General features: G+C 35.8%; 3 protein-coding genes across 3 annotated transcripts in view; 2 read left to right on the forward strand and 1 right to left on the reverse strand.

Moving 5' to 3' along the window:
• The window catches only part of LOC135837960 (roundabout homolog 2-like), a 638,803-nt gene that overhangs the window by 407,675 nt on the left and 210,934 nt on the right, over positions 1 to 20,194 (reverse strand). The window lies entirely within an intron of this gene.
• On the forward strand, positions 2,196 to 6,698 carry LOC135837940 (uncharacterized). The gene is made up of 2 exons (XM_065353386.1): positions 2,196 to 2,617; positions 2,775 to 6,698. The coding sequence occupies exon 2, from the start codon at positions 2,810 to 2,812 to the stop codon at positions 5,084 to 5,086; it is 2,277 nt and encodes a 758-aa protein (XP_065209458.1). The 5' UTR covers positions 2,196 to 2,617; positions 2,775 to 2,809; the 3' UTR covers positions 5,087 to 6,698.
• Positions 14,634 to 17,872, forward strand: LOC135837937 (uncharacterized). Its single transcript, XM_065353382.1, has 2 exons — positions 14,634 to 14,896; positions 15,091 to 17,872. The coding sequence occupies exon 2, from the start codon at positions 15,118 to 15,120 to the stop codon at positions 17,446 to 17,448; it is 2,331 nt and encodes a 776-aa protein (XP_065209454.1). The 5' UTR covers positions 14,634 to 14,896; positions 15,091 to 15,117; the 3' UTR covers positions 17,449 to 17,872.

Consider the following 20,194-nt stretch of genomic DNA (forward strand, 5'->3'; position numbering starts at 1 on the left):
ACTTCTTGGTCCAATAATTGACGTGGAATGACCCAGGAATGAATATCTCTCGTAGAGTTGTTGCATTTCTCGAAATTTTCTTCAACGCTCTAGTTGGGTTGTTTAGAGGTGAATGATAATTTCGGAGTCCATCATTACAGTCCTAACCACTTTCCAGAGAGGGATAAGAAGGGGAATTGTGAATTCTTAATAGAGGATTTTCACGATTTTAACTCAACGTTGAGTATTTTGTAGTCAAATAGGGTGCAAAACTTGGCAAATTAGTGAAAATGGAATTCCCCTTCCCAGCACATGTTAATTGCTATGTAGTAAAAAAATGTTCTTATTGGTACCCTATGTGATTATTATTAGGTGATTAATTATCAATCTGTTAATCTATGAATTTTTGTTTGTTTCTTTTTGTTTTAGGTAAGTGGCGAATTTTCAAGCATTATTATGATTTGAGAAGATGTTTTTGTACGAGTATCGTAAGGTAAAAATAATTTGAGTACGATTTTATTTTGATAAAAAAAAATACGAGTTGAATCAAGTGCTCTGATCTGAACCCTGGCGCATCATGGAGTGGAGCGGAAAGGGGGTAAATTAACGTTTTCAATATTTTTTGGACGCCATTCCAATCCTCTTACAAGAGGTTTAAATGTGAACGTAGCAATAATTAGCAATTGACTTGTTTGAAATTGGACGAAATAAGTACCTATAGTGGTTCAATAATTTGAGACATTTCAAACGTCTCCTTCCTTCCTACCAACTCAGTGAGTCCCGAATGTCTCTGGGTCGCCGTATAAACGGTTATAGATCATCCATTTTTATTTTTTAGTTTAAAAAAAAAAAAATTTTAAAATGGGCACCGTGGCTTCGGAACGACTCAAAATTTTTACCAATTCTTCTGTTGGTAAATAAAATATTCCAGATTTCTGTTGCAGTTGAATCAAATGTTGCTTGTTTTCTTTTTCTTATTAGCTCACTATAGAAAGGCAACGCAAGGTGGCAAAAAAAATTATTACATACTTGAAAATGAAAAATTTTGAGACTCAAAAATGCATCTTTTTACATCAAAATTTTCAAATATTGCAGCTGCTGTAAAATTTAATCAAATGAAGTAGGAATTCTGAAATTCTCTCTGCATGTACATAGGACTAGGTACATTAATTTCAACATGCTTATAGTCAACTGCAGCTGGTTTCAAAAAATGGATACAGGTAAGAGTGCGGAAAATCGCTGCTGATAACATTTTCTGCCGTCGAAAAATGAAAAATATCATTTTAAAATTTTTCGAATCTTTTCACAAACTAAATCTTATTTGAATGATGAAAGTTCAATTCTAAGAGTCCGAAATTTTTACCACATTTTCTCATATCATCACATCGCAAATTCATTTCAATCTTTAATGTTCCAAAAACTGCGAGTAAAAAACCGTTCATCCTAAATTGTTAAATTTTTCAGCTCTAAATAATTATCAGGGCTGGAAAACTGAAACTAAAATTAAAATTCCAAAAACTGGAACTGAAATTGTTTCAATTTTCATTCTCTTTTTTGGCCATTTCTCCTTTTTTTTGCCATGTGTATTCTTCAAATTTAAAATTGAACTTTCAGCCCTTGTCACGTTGAAAAAAAATTAGGAAGGTTCTTTTCTCCACTGCATTGTATGGATGCATCAGTAAGATAGCCCTCTAAAAGTTTTTCTGAGAGTAGCAGGAATTAGGTACTCAAGTTGATAAAAAAATCACTTTGAATACACTATACCAATTCATCAGGACTTTACAGTGGTTTTTTGTCTTGCTTGTTTTTTATTTTCATTTTGGACAAGGGCTATTCTTGGAATGAGCTCATCAATTAGAGTGAACTTTGGCTTTCCAATTCGATTTGGTAAAATTTTGTGAGAGTTTCAACCTTTCAACGTTTAAAAATCTGTTGGAGCCTCCTCTACAATCGCTGAAAATGGTTCGAAATTGCATGCAATCGATTCTCGAGATGTGGAAAATAAGATACATTTTTGAACATTTCAAATTTCAGAATTCTGAGTAAATTTGGTAAAATTTTGATTTTTTTCACAATTTTGAACGAAAGATTTTCAAAATTTTGCCAAAGAGACCAAAGAGTCGAAGAATACACTCGATTGTTTGTGAAACTGAATTTATGCCTTCTTATCTCTTTGGTTATGCAACTTCTAAGTACGTCCACGTAGAGCACTGACATTTTTGTAAAGAAAAAAAAAAAAAAAAACATGTTATGTGGAGTTTTGATCTTGTAAACAAACTCGGCTTACTCTTCTCGTAGTTCTCGTCACTTCGTCAGTCGGTCAGTGCTTGTCGTTGTCTTGTATTTATATAGTATCGTCGGCGCCGTTTGTTTTCGGGCTTAGTCCTTGATGCCTGAAGGCCTGATGGTGTTGAACAATCGCGTACAGTTTTTTAAAAAAAAATATAACAGAGACCTCAGAGTGGTGTGTTCGAATTTTAACACCATTGTATCTTTCGACAGTTTCGACTAATAAGCTAATAGCTGCATGCTTAATTTGATCGTGCTGGTTTTCACCATCGTTCTGTGAAGTGTGAAGTGTACGACTACGAACTGTTGCAGTGTATTTCGAATTACAGCTTCAGAATTTTATTTTACTGTAAGTATACTCAAGTATTATTCTGTTCAGTTTTATCATTTTGAAGTTTAAATTACATACAAGAGTAACCGAATGTATTTTGTTCAAAATAATAAGTAATGTTGGATATATAGTCATGTTTTGATCGTACGACGATGTATATGATTTGATTTTACAGACCTGGCGATCGATAGTGATATTCATTACGTAAAAATGAACGACGATTCGCCGATGAAATTACAATGTTTAGCTGCCAAATCGATATGTGTTCGTCTGTTACACAAATGGGCCGAAGGCGAGATACCCGTAATAAATGTTTGGAGACGAGCTCAGGGCTACGGTACCGACCATTGCGAGGATCACGACTGGTTCTTGTGGCAGTTAAGTGAAATGCAAGTGCCTCAATTCGCGTATATATCCGGTGAAATTCAAAACCAAATCGAAGACAACATGGTACCGATTTTAGAAACAGCCCAGACGTGGATTCAGGCCCATCATGGGTGTAATAATTTCTTCCACGATGAACCATCGTCTCCGTTGAACGAGTACATCGTAAAATTAGTTTGGAATCGTCATTTTAAAATCGACTACGCTGCGACTGCGAAAAATATCCTAACCAATGAAAAGCTGAGTCCGTTGGAGAGGTTCAGATTCGCCAGTGTTTATTGCATCGTCGACGAAATCGAAAAGTTTCGCAACACGATCGGTTCGATACCGGAATTTGATTTTAGAGTGGATCCGTTCGTAGCGTATTGGAGCAAATATTTGAGAAATGAGTTACGTACGATATCAGTACCGAAGAATTCTTCGATCGAAATGTTGCTTTTTAATACTTCGATGGAACGTGGTATGTGGCCAACTGTGCAGTACTTCTTCGGTAAATTGGACTCGGCGAAGAAAACATCGAAATTCGAAAGTATCCTCGAAAGGTTCGGTGAAGCGTACCCGGACGATTTCTCCGTCGGATTGGCGGATAAAAAATGGAATCCATTATGTTGTTTCGCCAGTTCGAAAATCATCGCCAGAATCGTCCGGTACGGTACTCCGAACCAAGTACGAATCGTTTGGAAGCTGTTCGAGAGTAAAATGAATTCGAAAAATTTCTACGGTATTCTCGAAACGCTTTTACCGTTATCGATGCGAAACGCGAACAGTTTCGAAAAATGGACCCCGTTGCTAATGGAGATTTGGACCAGCGCCAGTGGCAGATTCAATCAATCGGCAATCGACATGAAACTGTGGGAGAGTATCGGTGATAAATTCTTCGGTATTTTTCAACACGAACGTCTACTCGAGTTTCGTGCTCGTCGTCAGATCAGCGACCCGATGAAATTCATCAGAATTGTGTTGAAAAGCATGCCCGCCAGTAAGAGAGTAATATTTATCGAGAAGAATATCTGTTGGCTGCTTCTGTGGGCTCCGTTTGCTGCGTTGGATGAATTGATGCGCGATGTTCTGGAATGTTACAGTCGTGATTTTCTCGAGTTGAGAAAACTCGTCGCCAATGATGATGTCAAAATGCAAGTCTTGCTATGTGCATTGCTGGCATATGGTGAATATGACGAAATCGATGCAATAGTATCATTTTATGTGTTTAGTATCGATGGCTATGTCAATGTTTTCATCCGGAATGGCGGCTTTAAATTCCAAAATGATCCGAAGTTATATAAGTGGCAGTTTCTAATGTCTTCGCACGCTTTTGATTGGATGTGTGGACGTGTTTATCGCGGTGATTGGAGGGAATTGCACAAGTATGTGGAGGAAAACAATGCATGGCCATCTGGCGATAAGCCCAATGAGATAATAAAAAAAGTGCTTTTGACGAGCGACGGATATTGTGCTAGGAAAATCAATGGAGGTGACGAAATGAACGACTTGAAGGAATTCGTCAACACAGTGTTTTCGAATATAGAACCCCAACACGAATGCGGTGCTAACAGCCTAGTGAAAATGTTGAAAAAACGGTTCGAAAGTCTCCTGTTGAAAGTTTTGTTCGATTACACAAACCTTGGAAAAAAAATAACTTTCGATCGAGATGCCTTGCAGGAGTTTTTGTTGTGGATTTACGACGGTGACGAAAAGTTAATCGATGAAAACTTCAAGCAACCGCGCCTGTTTCCTAAAGGGTTTTTGGTTCAGTTGAAAGGATGCGTTGCCGAAGGTTCCTTCCGAGTTACCGAGTCGATGGATGAGTTTTTGAAATGGTGTTTTGCAACCGAAGCAGAAAGGCAACGGTTTAAACGCAAAATGATATACGGTTTCCGACAGTATAGGTTGATCGAAGGTCTGCTGATGCGCCGAAAGTATCGTCGAAGTATGTTGTTGTGGTTTTTCAACGAAGATACCAGTTTGATTGACAAATTTACGGCTGATTATGGTGCTAATCCGATTTACGGGTATTATATTAGCGATGATAGCAGCGACGATAGTGACGATGAAAACGTGGGGTATTTTATTGGCGATAATAGTAGTGATGATAGCGACGATTAAGACTAGGATTCGATATTAGCGTTTGAAGTAATCTACTGAAAATGAGCGATTCGTAAAGAAATTCAGATTCTTGAATAAGTATTAGTTTTCGTAAACGTGGAATCTATTTTTTTCAAGTATTTTTTTGTTTGTTTATTATTATTTTTGTTTTCAGTAATTTGAATAATTGTAAATTGTTCTTAAACAGGGTGTCTAACACTCCTATTTATCCTATATATCCTATAAAAGTCCTTTTATTTGCCTATGGCACCTTTTTGTCCTTTTAGTGTCCTATTTTTCAACAATTTTATCCAAAAGTCCTATTTTTTTCCAATATGACTTTTTCAAATTTTCAATTTCCCCCCCTTTCTTTCCGGAATTTTGAACTTGTAGAAAAGAGATGAATTGTCGACTTTTGTAGAACTTGAATCACACATTTTTGAGAGCTTCTGCCCTCGCTTCGCTCGGGCAATTTGCTTTTACTTTTCCCAATATGTAACTTATTGTTCAAATTCAAGAAATGTTCAAAGTTTGAATCAGAAAGATAAACTCCTCCTTCTTTACCAAATTACCGATTTCTTTTTACTTCTCAGCAAAACATGAATTTTTTGAAAACTTTTAGCTTAGCCTTGCTTCACTCAGGTTTGTTTGCTTTTCTTTTTCAAGTTTGAATTTTTCTTTTCTTTTTGTTGAATTGGGGTGTTGAATCATCATTTAAATTTTAAGATTTTGTAGCAAAATAATATAAGTAACTTATCACTCAAAAAACATCGTTTTTATACCTCTCAAAATACTGAATTTCTAAAGCTTTTGCCCTCGCTTCGCTCGGGCCCGTTAGCTTTTCTTTTCCAATTTTAAATTTTCAAAAAAATCATAATATTTTAAATTTCAAAATTTTGAAGCAAAACATTCGATAAATTTGTGCTTTTTTCCAAATTTTCCATTAATTTTTTTACATTTTTTAAAAATTTGTTATTTTGAAACAAGTTTTTTATTCATCAAATTTCATTACATTGACAAGAACCTAAATACAAAAATTGTAATGATAAAATTACCTTTTCGACGTACGCTTGCTTGAAAATAATCTTGGGATGTTTGAGGACATTGGATAAGCGAAAAATTTGAATGGAAAGTTTTGCCTCGCCCACTGCATGCCTCCCCCTCTTGAAAAATACCAAGTGTTCAAAAACTGTCCTGTTGAAAGTTCCGCTAAAATTCCTGTCGCTAAAAATTTGAATATAAATTTTGACCCCCCCCCCCATACATTACAAAATTCCACAGTAATGCTGGAAAAATTACCTGCTGAAAGTCCTGCTAGAAGTCCTATAAAAGTCCTATTTTTTCATTTTGAAATTTTGTTAGACACCCTGTTAAATAAGTCGTACATATTTGTTTGTTTATTTTTGAATTTTCATTTTTTTCTAATTGAAAGTTAAATAATTATAAGTTGGTAGGTAGGCTACTTTAAGTACGCGATGATGTTTCATAATCGTATAATGCATTTTTGTTTGAATTTACGTGTTTGTTTTTTAATAGGTAGATAGATGATATTAATGTTCTCGTTTGAAAATATTTTTACGAGTTTTTTCTTTCCTTGGGAATGTTTTTGTGATCAATAAAATTTAGAATTGACTTTTTTTTGTTTTTTTGGAGGAGGAAAATACTGAGTGGTCTAGTTTTTTTTTCGTGGACATGTTCACGATCACTTTGCTCAAATTTGTTTGGATTTTCTCACATTTTGATGTGCGTTGAGTGTTTTATATAGGTATTTTAATTTATTGAATAGACACAACGTTTCCATTTAGCAAATATGAGTAGGTATTCGAGCTAGCGTTTTAACCCTTTGGAGGTTCTCTAGGTTTTCGGGTTAGAAAATTGAAGTGCCTTAATGAGTGTGATAGGGTAACTCGCCCAATTGGCCAAACCACAAAAAAGTCGAGCTTTTGATGAAAAGTTTTATAGGAAAATGAAAGTTTCCAAAAAACACAAATGAAGAGTGATATTCCAAAACTCGCTTTGTCCATTTTCACAACTTTTCAGGAGAGAGGAAAAACAGCTTCCCTTTAAACGGGTAAATTGGCCTTCTAGGCGAGTTTAGCACTTTATTTGGGTGGATTTATGATGTAGGAGTGTAGGTATACACTTCATCCACTAACTACTGCTGAAAAAAATTTCAATAAAAATGGATAAAGCGCGTTTTGGAAGATTATTTTTAAATTTTTTTTTAGTGAATTGGCTATTTAGGTGAGTTTAACACCTCATTTTGGTAGGTTGATGATGTAGGAATGTGAGTTACTACTTCATCTACCAAGTACCGCTGAAAAACGCACTTCGATAAAAATGGACAAAGCGAGTTTTGGAATATCACTCTTCAAATGTGACATTTCCTAAAAAAAAAATGGAATGTATGCAGAATTTTTTTTGAAAAAATGAACCAAAAACATGTGTCAAAAACATTGAACAAAAGCACTCTTTCAAGAAATGAAATAAAAATACAAGGTTGAAAAAAAGTCATCTGGCAGTTCACAAATTCAGCGAGAATCAAATCTTGTTGGCAAAAATGCCTTCGTTTAAAGCATGAAGAGAAGAAAAATCTATGCCGCTAAGAGAGGATTTTTTATCAAGTCATAAAATCTTTTCGGAAATCGAGCCGAAATATGGGACAAAATTTAGCAAAATTGCGAGCTTTCTGGTAGGAGGTAACTAATTATAAAAACATTTTCGCCTTTATTCACGGGATGTAGCATAGAATTTTCTTTCATTTTGGGAAAAAATGAGTATTTTATCACTTATTGGAGTATAGGAATATGAAGATGAAGATGAAGAGAAATAGTAAAAATAGTAAATAAAAATCCAAATTCATCTACGAGTTCAGTCTTTCATTTCGTTTACGCTCTGGATTTGTGTTTTTGTTCACTATTTCTCTTCATCTTCATCTTCATATCGCACCTCGGGAGTAATAAGGTGACATCTCAAAAAAGTGAAATTTTACAGAAGAGTGATTTTCTTTTTTTTTCAAACTTGATTCATTATTTTTATCAACTTATAATTGAGGAGCTGAGAATCAAAACTCACATTTGCCAAAAAAAAAAAATACCGTTTTATGGCAGATTTGGATATACCGTTTTACACTCTATAATGTGACATATTCGTTTTTTTTGGATCAAAGTCATTTTGGTGTGAAATTCACCTTCAAAACCAAGGGTTAGAATCAAAACTCACATTTGCCATTGGCAAATGTGAGTTTTGATGAAAACTTAGTTTCGTTTGCAAAATTCCATAGGGAAAAGTTTGATAACAAGCTGAATTTTGGAACACGGGGGTTTTTTGATACGCTGAACACGAATTTGGGGTGTCCAGGTGAATCCGGTGTACGCTTCCCCCTTTTTTGTGGACCTTAAGCCCCCAAATTTGTTTTTTGCGTTTAAGTCCGAAAATATGCAATTTTATGCAAGATTTATGTTTTTTGGGTCGCAGAATACGAATTTGACAATATTTTTTTTGTAGGGGTGGAGGATGAGGAGGTTAGGGGGGCGAGAAATTCAAAATTTGACTATAATGATGTGTGATATGTCGAAATGTATGTTTTTGAGGGTGTAGATCACGAATTTGACAATATTTTTTTTGTTAGGGGTCAATGGTGGGGGCTGAGGGGTGAAAATGGTTAAAAATTCAAAATTTGACTATAATGATGTGTGACATGTCGAAATGTAGGTATGTTTTCGTGGTTGTAGATCACGAATTTGACAATATTTTTTTCGTAAGGGTTGATGGTGGGGGATGAAGGGGGTGAAAAACTCAAAATTTGACCATAATGATGTGTGATATGTCGAAATGTATGTTTTTGAGGGTGTAGATCACGAATTTGACAATATTTTTTTCGTAGGGGTGAATTGTGGGGGATGAAGGGGGTGAAAACGGTGAACAATTCAAAATTTGACTATAATGATGTGTAATATGTCGAAATGTACCAAGTATGAATAATTCAACTGAAAGTGAGTAATTTTCATCAATTTACTCGATTTTAGTTTGTTATAAAGTCATTATAGAGGTTTAATTTACGTTAAAACTCCGTGTTTTGCCTATTCTGCTGCATAAATAGGAATAGAACAAATTTTTGCACGTAGATGCACGGGAAATCTCAGGGGCTAGTACTTCAGATAGTGTATTTCAAGATGTCATTTGCCATTTTTGCCCCCGAATGCTCCGGCGACGACAACAGTCAATTATAGTGAAAAATCATGGTGAATTTTGTTTAAATGTTACAAATTTTTTCTTCCAGGGACTTTGACGGCTCTCCAATAGAAAATTCTTCATCCCCCACCCTTCACCTTTTCTACACCTTCAAAAACATACATTTTGACATATCACACATCATTATGGTCAAATTTTGAATTTTTCACCGTTTTCACCCCCTTCATCCCCCACAATTCACCCCTACGAAAAAAATATTGTCAAATTCGTGATCTACACCCTCAAAAACATACATTTCGACATATCACACATCATTATGGTCAAATTTTGAGTTTTTCACCCCCTTCATCCCCCACCATCAACCCTTACGAAAAAAATATTGTCAAATTCGTGATCTACAACCACGAAAACATACCTACATTTCGACATGTCACACATCATTATAGTCAAATTTTGAATTTTTAACCATTTTCATCCCTCAGCCCCCACCATTGACCCCTACGAAAAAAAATATTGTCAAATTCGTGATCTACACCCTCAAAAACATACATTTCGACATATCACACATCATTATAGTCAAATTTTGAATTTCTCGCCCCCCTAACCCCCTCATCCCCCACCCGTACAAAAAAAATATTGTCTAATTCGTATTCTGCGACCCAATAAACATAAATCTTGCATAAAATTGCATATTTTCGGACTTAAACGCAAAAAAACAAATTTGGGGGCTTAAGGTCCACAAAAAAGGGGGAAGCGTACACCGGATTCACCTGGACACCCCAAATTCGTGTTCAGCGTATCAAAAAACCCCCGTGTACCAAAATTCAGCTTGTTATCAAACTTTTCCCTATCGTCGTAATTAAAACAGTGAAAAAAAATTTGATTGCAAATCTTGGAGTCAAAACTCACATTTGCCATTCTTTGTCTGGATATTAAAGCAGAAGGGAGCTAGGTGAAAATCAGTCAACACAGGGAATCGTGTTCTAGTAGCGCTATCTAATGATTCATTTTGGTATTATAAGTTTTTTCAACTGGCAACACTACTAACTCAGTTTTTCGCGTTTTTCTCAAAATCGTTTATGGTGGCAAATGTGAGTTTTGATTCTCAGCTCCTCAATTAATTGTGAGGAATGAATAGCACCTCATCTTAAAGATCTGGTATCCTACCTTCATTTAGCATAAGAACACTTTGAAAAATAAAATCTTAAAGAGGAAATATTTCAATGTTTGGAAAACATTTTGAGTTAGCACCTTTCATTAAAGTTGATGTGGAGGCGAAAAGAAGCGTCCAAAAAAATTTTCACGTTAACAAAGTTGTAGAGAATTAAATTTCCAATCGACGTAATGTCATTAGTTTTTTTCTAGAGTGCTTAGTTTTTGAGTTTTTCTCAAAAAACTAAAATTTCATTATATGTGCAAATTCATTTTTCTGAAAAGTGATCAATTTAAAAAAATTTTCCCTTTTGGTACAAACCAATAAAAAATGCACTCCTTGTGACTATTTCTAACTGACAAACATTCAAAACAATCAAAACTGTTTGTTAACACTTTGTATGTATGAAATTTGCTCAAAAAAGGTAGAGTTTTTTGAGATGTCACCTTATAACTCCAAACAACTTGCAATGTTGTTGAGATTTTGAGTTAGGCCATTTGGGTTTTTTACATGATCTAGATAATGTACCCAACTCAAAGTGTTATTTTTGGTTGAGGGGGGTCATACAAGCTCCAAAAATGCAAAAACACCAAAATCAATTATTTTTGAGATGTCACCTTATTACTCCCGAGGTGCGATATTCCTATACTCCAATAAGTGATAAAATACTCATTTTTTCCCAAAATGAAAGAAAATTCTATGCTACATCTCGTGAATAAAGGCAAAAATGTTTTCATAATTAGTTACCCCTGCCAGAAAGCTCGCAATTTTGCTAAATTTTGTCCCATATTTCGGCTCGATTTCCGAAAAGATCTTATGACTTGATAAAAAATCCTCTCTTAGCGGCATAGATTTTTCTTCACTTCATGCTTTAAACAAAGGCATTTTTGCCAACAAGATTTGATTCTCGCTGAATTTGTGAACTGCCAGATGACTTTTTTTCAACCTTGTATTTTTATTTTTTTCCAATTCAATTTTTAATTCATTTCTTGAAAGAGTGCTTTTGTTCAATGTTTTTGACACATGTTTTTGGTTCATTTTTTCAAAAAAAATTCTGCATACATTCAATTTTTTTTTAGGAAATGTCACATTTGTGTTTTTTGGAAACTTTCATTTTCCTATAAAACTTTTCATCAAAAGCTCGACTTTTTTGTGGTTTGGCCAATTGGGCGAGGCGCGAGGTACCCTATCACACTCATTAAGGCACTTCAATTTTCTAACGCGAAAACCTAGAGAACCTCCAAAGGGTTAAACGAATATCGTAGTGTTATTTATTCCAGTAAAAATTTTGTTGCAAAAAAACAGCACGAATTTTCGAAAATGAGGAAATGTGGAATTTATGAAAATCAAATTTAGGCCAAAAATGAGGGGAAAAATCAAAATTTTACCAAATTGACCAAGAAAGCTGACATTTGGGATACACCCTATTTTCGACATGCCAAATCGATTAGAAACTGTTTCAAACCGTTTTGAGCGGTTTTGGAGCCTCTAACAAATTTTTGAAACTCGAAATTCCCACAAAGTTCATCAAAATGGAGTTGGATAGCCGAAATTTACTCTGCAAACTAATTTAAGTACGCTACGAAGTCAACTGCAGGGGGATTTCAAGTCGTTTTTGGAGCATCCAGCGGTTTTTTGAAAATTACTGGAGCCTCCAGTAGATTTTTGAAACTTGTTTCCCAAAAATTTCATCAAGTGGAGATCGAAAGCTGAAATTTACTCTACACTCCAATTTTCACACCCTCTGAAGACGACTTCAGGTAGGTTCAAATCATTTTGGAGCCTCCAGCGACTTTTTGAAAATTACTGGAGCCTCCAGTAAATCTTTGAAACTTGAAATTCTCGCAACATTTTACCAAATGGAGTTGGCAAGCTGAAATTTACTTCGCAAACTAATTTGAATACCATATGAAGTCAACTACATGGTGGTTTCAAATGGTTTCAAATGGTTTTGAAGCTTTCAGCTACTATTTGGAAATTTCAATTTTCCAAAAAACGCCATACGACCTTTCAAAAAGTCGCTGGAGGCTCCAGAACGACTTGAAATTCACCAGCAGACGACTTCGTATCGTATTGAAATTAGTTTGCACTTTGCAGAATGAATTTTGACTTTCCATCTCCGTTTGATGAAATTTTTGGGAAATTTCAAGTTTGAAACATCTGCTGGAGGCTCCAAAACCGCTCAAAACGGTTTGAAACAGTTTCTAATCGATTTGGCATGTCGAAAATAGGATCTATCCCATATTTCAGCTTTCTTGGTCAATTTGGTAAAATTTTGATTTTTTCCCCTCATTTTTGGCCTAAATTTGGTTTTCAAAAATTCACCAAAAATCGAAAAACGCACTTTGGCACTTGAAATTTTGACGGGTGATGAATTTTTGCTTGATCTTTCGATCTACCTTTGTACAGTTTAAAAAATGTTGTGCAAGTTTTATGTTGGGACGCAAAATCTGCGATTTCGGCTAACCTGTCAATCAAAATGGGCGCCATTTTGTAAGTAGGGCCACTTTTTTTTTGAGTACAAGGGCTAGAAATGTTCCTTAGGACTCCCCTGAGTCCCCTGTTAAGAAAAAAGTTGTCCCAGAGGATCGACGGGGGGGAGGGTGGTGCACCGTGCAATAGATCCTTAACCCTTTCGGCTACGAGACAAACTGACGGATAGAATTCGAAGTGCTTTAAACTGAGTAAGGCCGGTTGCTGCCTAGAACTCAAAATTTGCTGGAAATTGCACATTCAGAAAGTATTCATGTCACAAATGGCAATGAACCTTAAATTGTCTATTATTCCATTTATGACACCGAATAGCATTATAAATCAAAATCAAGCTTTCTGAGGCATCTGATACTTCAAGATGAAAGTATTAGTACCAAGCATTTTTGAAAATAGAAACAAAGATGAACTAAAATAAAATTAGTTTGAGTAAAAAAGAGAAATTATTGAAGAAAAACAAGGCATGCGACTTCAGATAGTTATTCAAACTGCAAATGTTTGAAGGTGTTTGCTTGTGAGAGGATTAAAATTGATGGAAAAATCTTTGTGTTATAGAGAGCATTTTTCAAAATTTTGAAAACCCATGTCACAATTCAACGCTAATTTTCAATGAAAATCTGAAAAATATGTGTCATTTTCATCTTCTGACACATACATCTCTCTTGAGATGATTTGCTTGGGCGAGTAAGTTGCCTCAGAAGATGACTTGGTAAACTTTTGCAAGCATTTGAATTTTATGATGAATACTGTGTCATAAAGACTGCGCTCAATCAAATTCATTATCTGTAAGATGACTTCTAAAAAGAAATTCCAGTAATTCCACAACATGACGTACGTATTTTATTTTTATTATCTCCTTATGACAAACAGATTGAGGGCTGTATTATGACACTGTATCTATCATAAAATTCAAATGCTCGCAAAAGTTCACCTAGTTATCTTCTGAGGTAACTTACTCACCCAAGCAAATCGCCTCAAGAGAGATGTATGTGTCAGAAAATGAAAATGATGGCATACTTTTCAGGTTGAATTGTGACACGAGTTTTCAAAATTTCAAAAAATGCTCTCTATAACACAAAGATTTTTCCATCAATTTTAATCCTCCCACAAGCAATCACCTTCAAACATTTGCAGTTTGAATAACTATCTGAAGTCGCATGCCTTATTTTTCTTCAATAATTTCTTTTTTTACACAAACTTATTTTATTTTAGCTCATCTTTTTTTTCTATTTTCAAAAATGCTTGTTATCAATATTTTCATCTTGAAATATCAGATGCCTCAGAAGGCTTGATTTTGATTTATAATGCTATTCGGTGTCATAAATGGAATAATAGACAATTTAAGGTTTATTGCCATTTGTGACATAAATACTTTCTGAATGTGCGATTTCCAGCAAATTTTGAGGTCTAGGCAGTAACCGACCTCACCCAGTTTAAAGCACTTCAAATTTTATCCGTCAGTTTGTCTCGTAGCCGAAAGGGTTAAGCCGACTCTCCGACTATGTTGTTTACAAAAATCGTGCTCTTGTTCAAATATGCTGATGATGTGAACACCTCGAAGTGCTTGGGAGGTCGAAAATTTTCAACTTTTCATTGCATGCAACTTTATTAACTTTTTTTTCAAATATAATATAGCAAATTAAAATTAAAAAAAAAAAATCAAAAATCAAAAAATGTTACGAAAATTTATTCTCGCCCAACCTGGCTACACTGCTGATGTTGATTTGATAAAATAGAAGGGTAGTGGAGGAGGTAGTGGTAAAAACAATCGCTAAAAAGATAAAGATGATGAAAATGAAATAATTACAATCATAATTCATAATTGTGATATTGCATTGTGACCGGTTATTTGATTTGATTCGATTGGACTGTGAATTAGCGAATAAATAATTGTTAATGTTATCGTAACCATCTTGCTGCTTGAATCGAGTTGTGAACTTTTGTACTACGACTGCAAGCTGTTGTGTTATTCTTCGTGTGGATTTATTTTCTCAGTGAGTATTCATTTCTTACAATTTACATTGTATCCTTATTCTAGTCATTCTGATCACTTAAAATATGAATTAGAATAATGTAACCGAAAGTATGCTCGTAGCGAATGCATTTTTCCAGATGTAGATATAATATAAATAAACTGAATATTGTCAATATTCTTATCATACGACGATGTGTACTTTTGATTTTTCAGATCCGTTGATCGATAGTGATATTTTACATGATAAATATGGACGATTCGTCGAAAAAATTACATTTGTTGACAAAATCGGCATGCGTTCAACTAGTACACGAATGGGCTGAGAAACCATCGCGATCGGTGGTCGCAACCGATGAAGCTTGGGCACCGCCTAATTCGTCGACGATGGAATTTCAACATTTGTCTGCAAAATCGGTATGCGTTCAGCTAGTACACGAATGGGCTGAGAAACCATCGATGGCCGTAACCGAAGCTTGGGCACCGAGTAAAGGCTACGGTACTTGCAAGCTTCACGATTGGTACCTGCATCACATGAGTGAAATGGACTTATCGATCGTTCGGGATGAAATTCGATACCAAATCGAAGACAACATGGGACTGATTACAGAGCAGGTCGTGATCTGGGTTCAGTGTCATCATTCGATAAACTTCTTTCACGATGAACGATGGACTGACTTGAGGCAATACATCAAGAAACTGGTATGGAATCGTGATTTCGAAATCGACTACAGAGCTACGGCTAAAAATATCCTCACCAATGATAAGCTAAGCCCAGTGGCGAGATTACGATTCGCTGGTACGTATTGTATCTTCGAAGAAATCAAGGATATCTATAACTCGATCGACATCGACTCGATGCCGTATTGGGATTGTATGGAGGAACCGTTCATGAATTATTGGTGCTGGTATATTTTAGCTGATAATAATTCGACGAACGACAATGACGACGATGATGATGACGATTACGATTACGATGACGATGACGATGACGAGGAAGAGGAGGATTCGCTTCCGGAATTTATTCGTAAAAGAATGATGATGTTTATTATGAATTCGGGCAAGATCGATTTGTGGCCAGTGATCGAGTACGTCTTCGATGTATTCAATACAGTGGGAAAATGGAGCCACTTCGAATGTATGGTCGAAGTGTACGGTGATAAATACCTGAAAGATTTATTGCCCAAATTGTCGGATAAAGAATTGAGGTCGAAGCTCGCACGTTACACCAACGCTATTTCGACAATTTTCGAGAAAATCGTACAGTATGGTACTTCGAACGATGCACGTTTCGTTTGGAAACTGTGCTGGAGTGAAATGAATTCGGAGGAGTTCTGCCGAGTTTTCGAAATGCTGACGCTGAAATCGATGAAAACCGCGAACGATTTCGACAATTGGACCCCGTTGTTGATGGAAATTTGGACCAACGCCATCTCCAGGAGCAGATTCAGGAAATCTGCTCTCGACACCGCGCTCTGGCGGAGAATCGGCGAAAAATTCATCGAATACGCGTTCGAAGAAACTAACTATAAGACGAATTTTCGTGCCAGTCGCCAAATCAGCGATCCGATGAAATTCATCAGAATCGTATTGAGAAGCACCGAAGTCCAGAACAGAATGACATTTTTCGAGAAGAATTTCCATTGGTTGATCCTGTGGGCACCTTTTACCGAAGTAGATAAATTGATGCGCGATTTTCTGGAATGTTTCAATCGCGATGTGGTCAGTTTGAAAGAAATCATCGCCAACTCATCCGAAGTAGAGAGTTCGCTTTGTAAATTGCTGGGATATTGCGAATTTGACGAATTCGAAGCGGTGTTATCGTTTTATTCGCCCGGCGGTGTCGACAACGTTGTCGAGCACGATGTGCAAAATCGTTTGATGTGCTGTAAACGAAAGTTAATGGAGTCTTCGAATGGCGAATCTCATCTTTGTGTGTGTATATATTACGGAGATTGGAGGCCATTATACGAGTACGTGAAGAAGATCTTTTCGCAGGCCCATATCACGCCGAAAGCGTTCATGATTAAGCTACTGAAGATGGGCGAATTGCTGAGTTACAAAATGGAGAAATGCGAAATGAACGACTTGAAGGAATGCCTGTGCACGGTCATGTCCCATACAGACTCGAAATTAGAAGATTTTAAGGAACAATTCAAAGGCAACTTGTTCTGGGCTTTATTCGATTACGAAGATCCGGAAGAAAAAATAGTCGATCGAGCTCGCTTGCAAGATTTTTTGCTATGGATTTATAATGGCAACGAAGAATTAATCGATGAAAACTTCAAGCAACTGAACCTGCTTCGTCTAGGTTTTTTGGTTCAGTTGAAATTTTGCATCGTAGAAGATTCTTTCCGAGTTACCAACTCTATGAAGGAGTATTTAGAGTGGTGTTTTGCGACGGAAGCAGAAAGGAAGCGGTTTAAACGCGATATGATTTATAAATTCCGCGAGTATGAGATATTCGATGATATGTTGACACGTAGAACGTATCGTCGAAGTATGTTATTGTGGTTCTTCGACGACGATCACAGTTTGATCGAGAAGTTTATGACTGAGGTTTTCAACGCGTAGTATTGTTTTTTTCATTTGGATTCGGTTTGATTGGTGAATCCGTTGTTCAAGAATTTTTTTTCTTCGTCGATCTAAATGATTATTTTTTTTATGAGATTTTGTTTGTCGTATTATTAAAAATCATTCCGTGTGCTTTTTTACTCAGTTTTTTTCATTCGAAATGTATTCATAAGTAGTTATTATACTTGAGTACACTTTGTGATGTTTGTAATTCATTTACGCTTGCATTTAGATATAATAATTATGTACTAATTGTTTTTTCAATAATTATTATTATTCTTAAATACCCTAGAAAGGTACCATAAGTACACTTTTCAATTTTCGATGATACCTAAGCCTTTATTCAAAAATTTATACTCGTGTTTGCTTTTTCAATAATCATTGTTTTGTTTTGAAATACACGATTTTTTTGGTACTTGAAAAATATTTTTTGTGATCAAAATGGAAATAGATTTTTTCAAGGCGGAAAAGAGGAATGTCCCGATTTTTCTCTCGTGAAGATTTTCTCGATGGAACTGGTGTGTTACTTTTGAGTGAAAGTTTTGCTTATATTTTTGGGTTCTATTTTGGATTTTAGAATAAATGTGAAGAGCTCAATTCCAAAATGTGCTTTGTCCAAATTTTTTTTTGAATTTAAAAAGAAAATTCGTGAACATACCCGGATGTTTTAATTTTATTTTTCAATAGGTATCAGAAAGTGTAGTGGAGTATATTTCCAATAATTTCTCCAAAAAATAATTCTAATCGCTCTGGAAGGGCCAAAAATAAGCTGGACAGTGGCCACCTTCTTGACTGTTTTACTCGTAGGTGATTGCCGTAAAATTCCACAAGTGTTGGTTCAATAATAAATTTTTGACCTATTTGTATGTAATTCCCTTCCAGGAAATTTAAAAAATAAAACAAATCCTTCTAGAGTGATTTGAAATTTCTCGAGAAACTTGACTCGTAACTCTTCGGAGGCTCTAAAAAGGTGTTCCCCAATGACCAATGTTTACTTCATAGGAATCTTCAAGTTCTGTTAGAGCATTAGGGAGAAATAGAATTCTGCAACTACCTACTTGACTTTTTCTGGTCCTTTAAAAATTCCAACACTACGGACTGAGAATAAATGTGTGACTCACCTGAAACATAGAAACAAAATAAATCATTTATTAGTCGAATTGATCAATTATTTCACATTGTAATGAACTGTTTTTATGAGTTACAGATGCTTTCTACGCAAGTAGGTGTAGGTACCATTGTATCAAGATTTCGCAATAGGGTCATTCCATGTCAACTCAACCAAAAAAAGGCGATTTTGAAGTCAAGTCTTTCGATTTCGCTCACATTTTTTTTACAATATATACCCACCCAGGAAGTAAGAGCCCCGCAATTACTTTGGTCCGAGCCCCCTCAGGTCGATGGAGGATGGGGGGGGCTTCCATTATTTTCACAATGTCTCGAGGTACTCAACTTCAGCAGCCCATTCCTACAAAACTATGACACTTTGACCAAAACTGATTTCACAGTTCGAAAGGGCATTGCGTTTAGAACTTTTTAAGCATTTTTAAATTTTCAAAAGTTGAAAGTTGAACTTCCAAATTGAAAGCTCAAATTTCAAAATGGCACTGTAAGTGGGAGCTACCATTTAAAATTTTGAAAAAATTTCCATAGATGTACCTTTTGATGATTTTTTGAAATATTTTGGTTTCGAGATGGGATCTCTTAGTGGGGGGGAGAGCACCCCACCACCAATTTTGGGCGAAATTTTCGAAAGAAAATCTGGGGCATGTGATATATCGAATTCTATGTTTTTGGTGATGCTGAACACGAATATGATGTCAGATTTTTGATAGGACTCCATCCACGGCCCCCATCACCTCCCCAAGGGGGGTAAAAGTTCAAAAAAGTGTTTTGTTCTTGCGACACATGGAATAGTATGTTTTTGGTGACGCTGAACACGAATATGACGTGAGATTTTTGATTGGACCCGTCCACGGCTCCCAGCACCTCCCCAAAGGGGGTAAGCCAAAAAAATTGTTACATTCATGTGACACATGAAATAATATGTTTTCGATGTCGCTGAACACGAATATGTCTATAGTTTTTTAAATCGACCTCACCCATGACCCCCAGATCCTATCCCAATAGGTAAAAGTTCAAAAAAATTGTTGGGAGCTGTGGATGGGGTCCAATCAAAAATCTAACTTCATATTTAATTCATGTTCAGCGTCACCAAAAACATACTATTCCATGTGTCGCAAGAATAAAACACTTTTTTGAACTTTTACCCCCTTTAGGGAGATGCTGGGGGCCGTGGATGGAGTCCTATCAAAAATCTGACATCATATTTGTGTTAAGCGTCACCAAAAACATAGAATTCGATATATCACATGCCCCAGATTTTTTTTTGAAAGTTTAGCCCAAAATTGGGGGTGGGGGTGCTCCCCCTCCATCAAGAGATCCCATCTCGAAACTTGAATATTTCGAAAAAGCATCAAAAGATTCATCTATGGAAGTTTTTTCAGAATTTTTAATGGTAGCTCCCACTTACAGTGCCATTTTTAAATTTGAACTTTCAATTTGAAAGTTCAACTTTCAAATTTTGAAAATTTAAAAATGCTTGAAAAATTCAGAATTTAATAACCTTTTGAACTGTGAAATCAGTTTTGATCAAAGTATCATAGTTTTGGAGGAATGGGCTGCTGAAGTTGAGTACCTCGAGACATTGTAAAAATAATGGAGGGGGCTGGATTTTTATGAAATG

Source organism: Planococcus citri, chromosome 2, assembly GCF_950023065.1.
Source record: "Planococcus citri chromosome 2, ihPlaCitr1.1, whole genome shotgun sequence".
Taxonomy (NCBI): Eukaryota; Metazoa; Arthropoda; class Insecta; order Hemiptera; family Pseudococcidae; genus Planococcus; species Planococcus citri.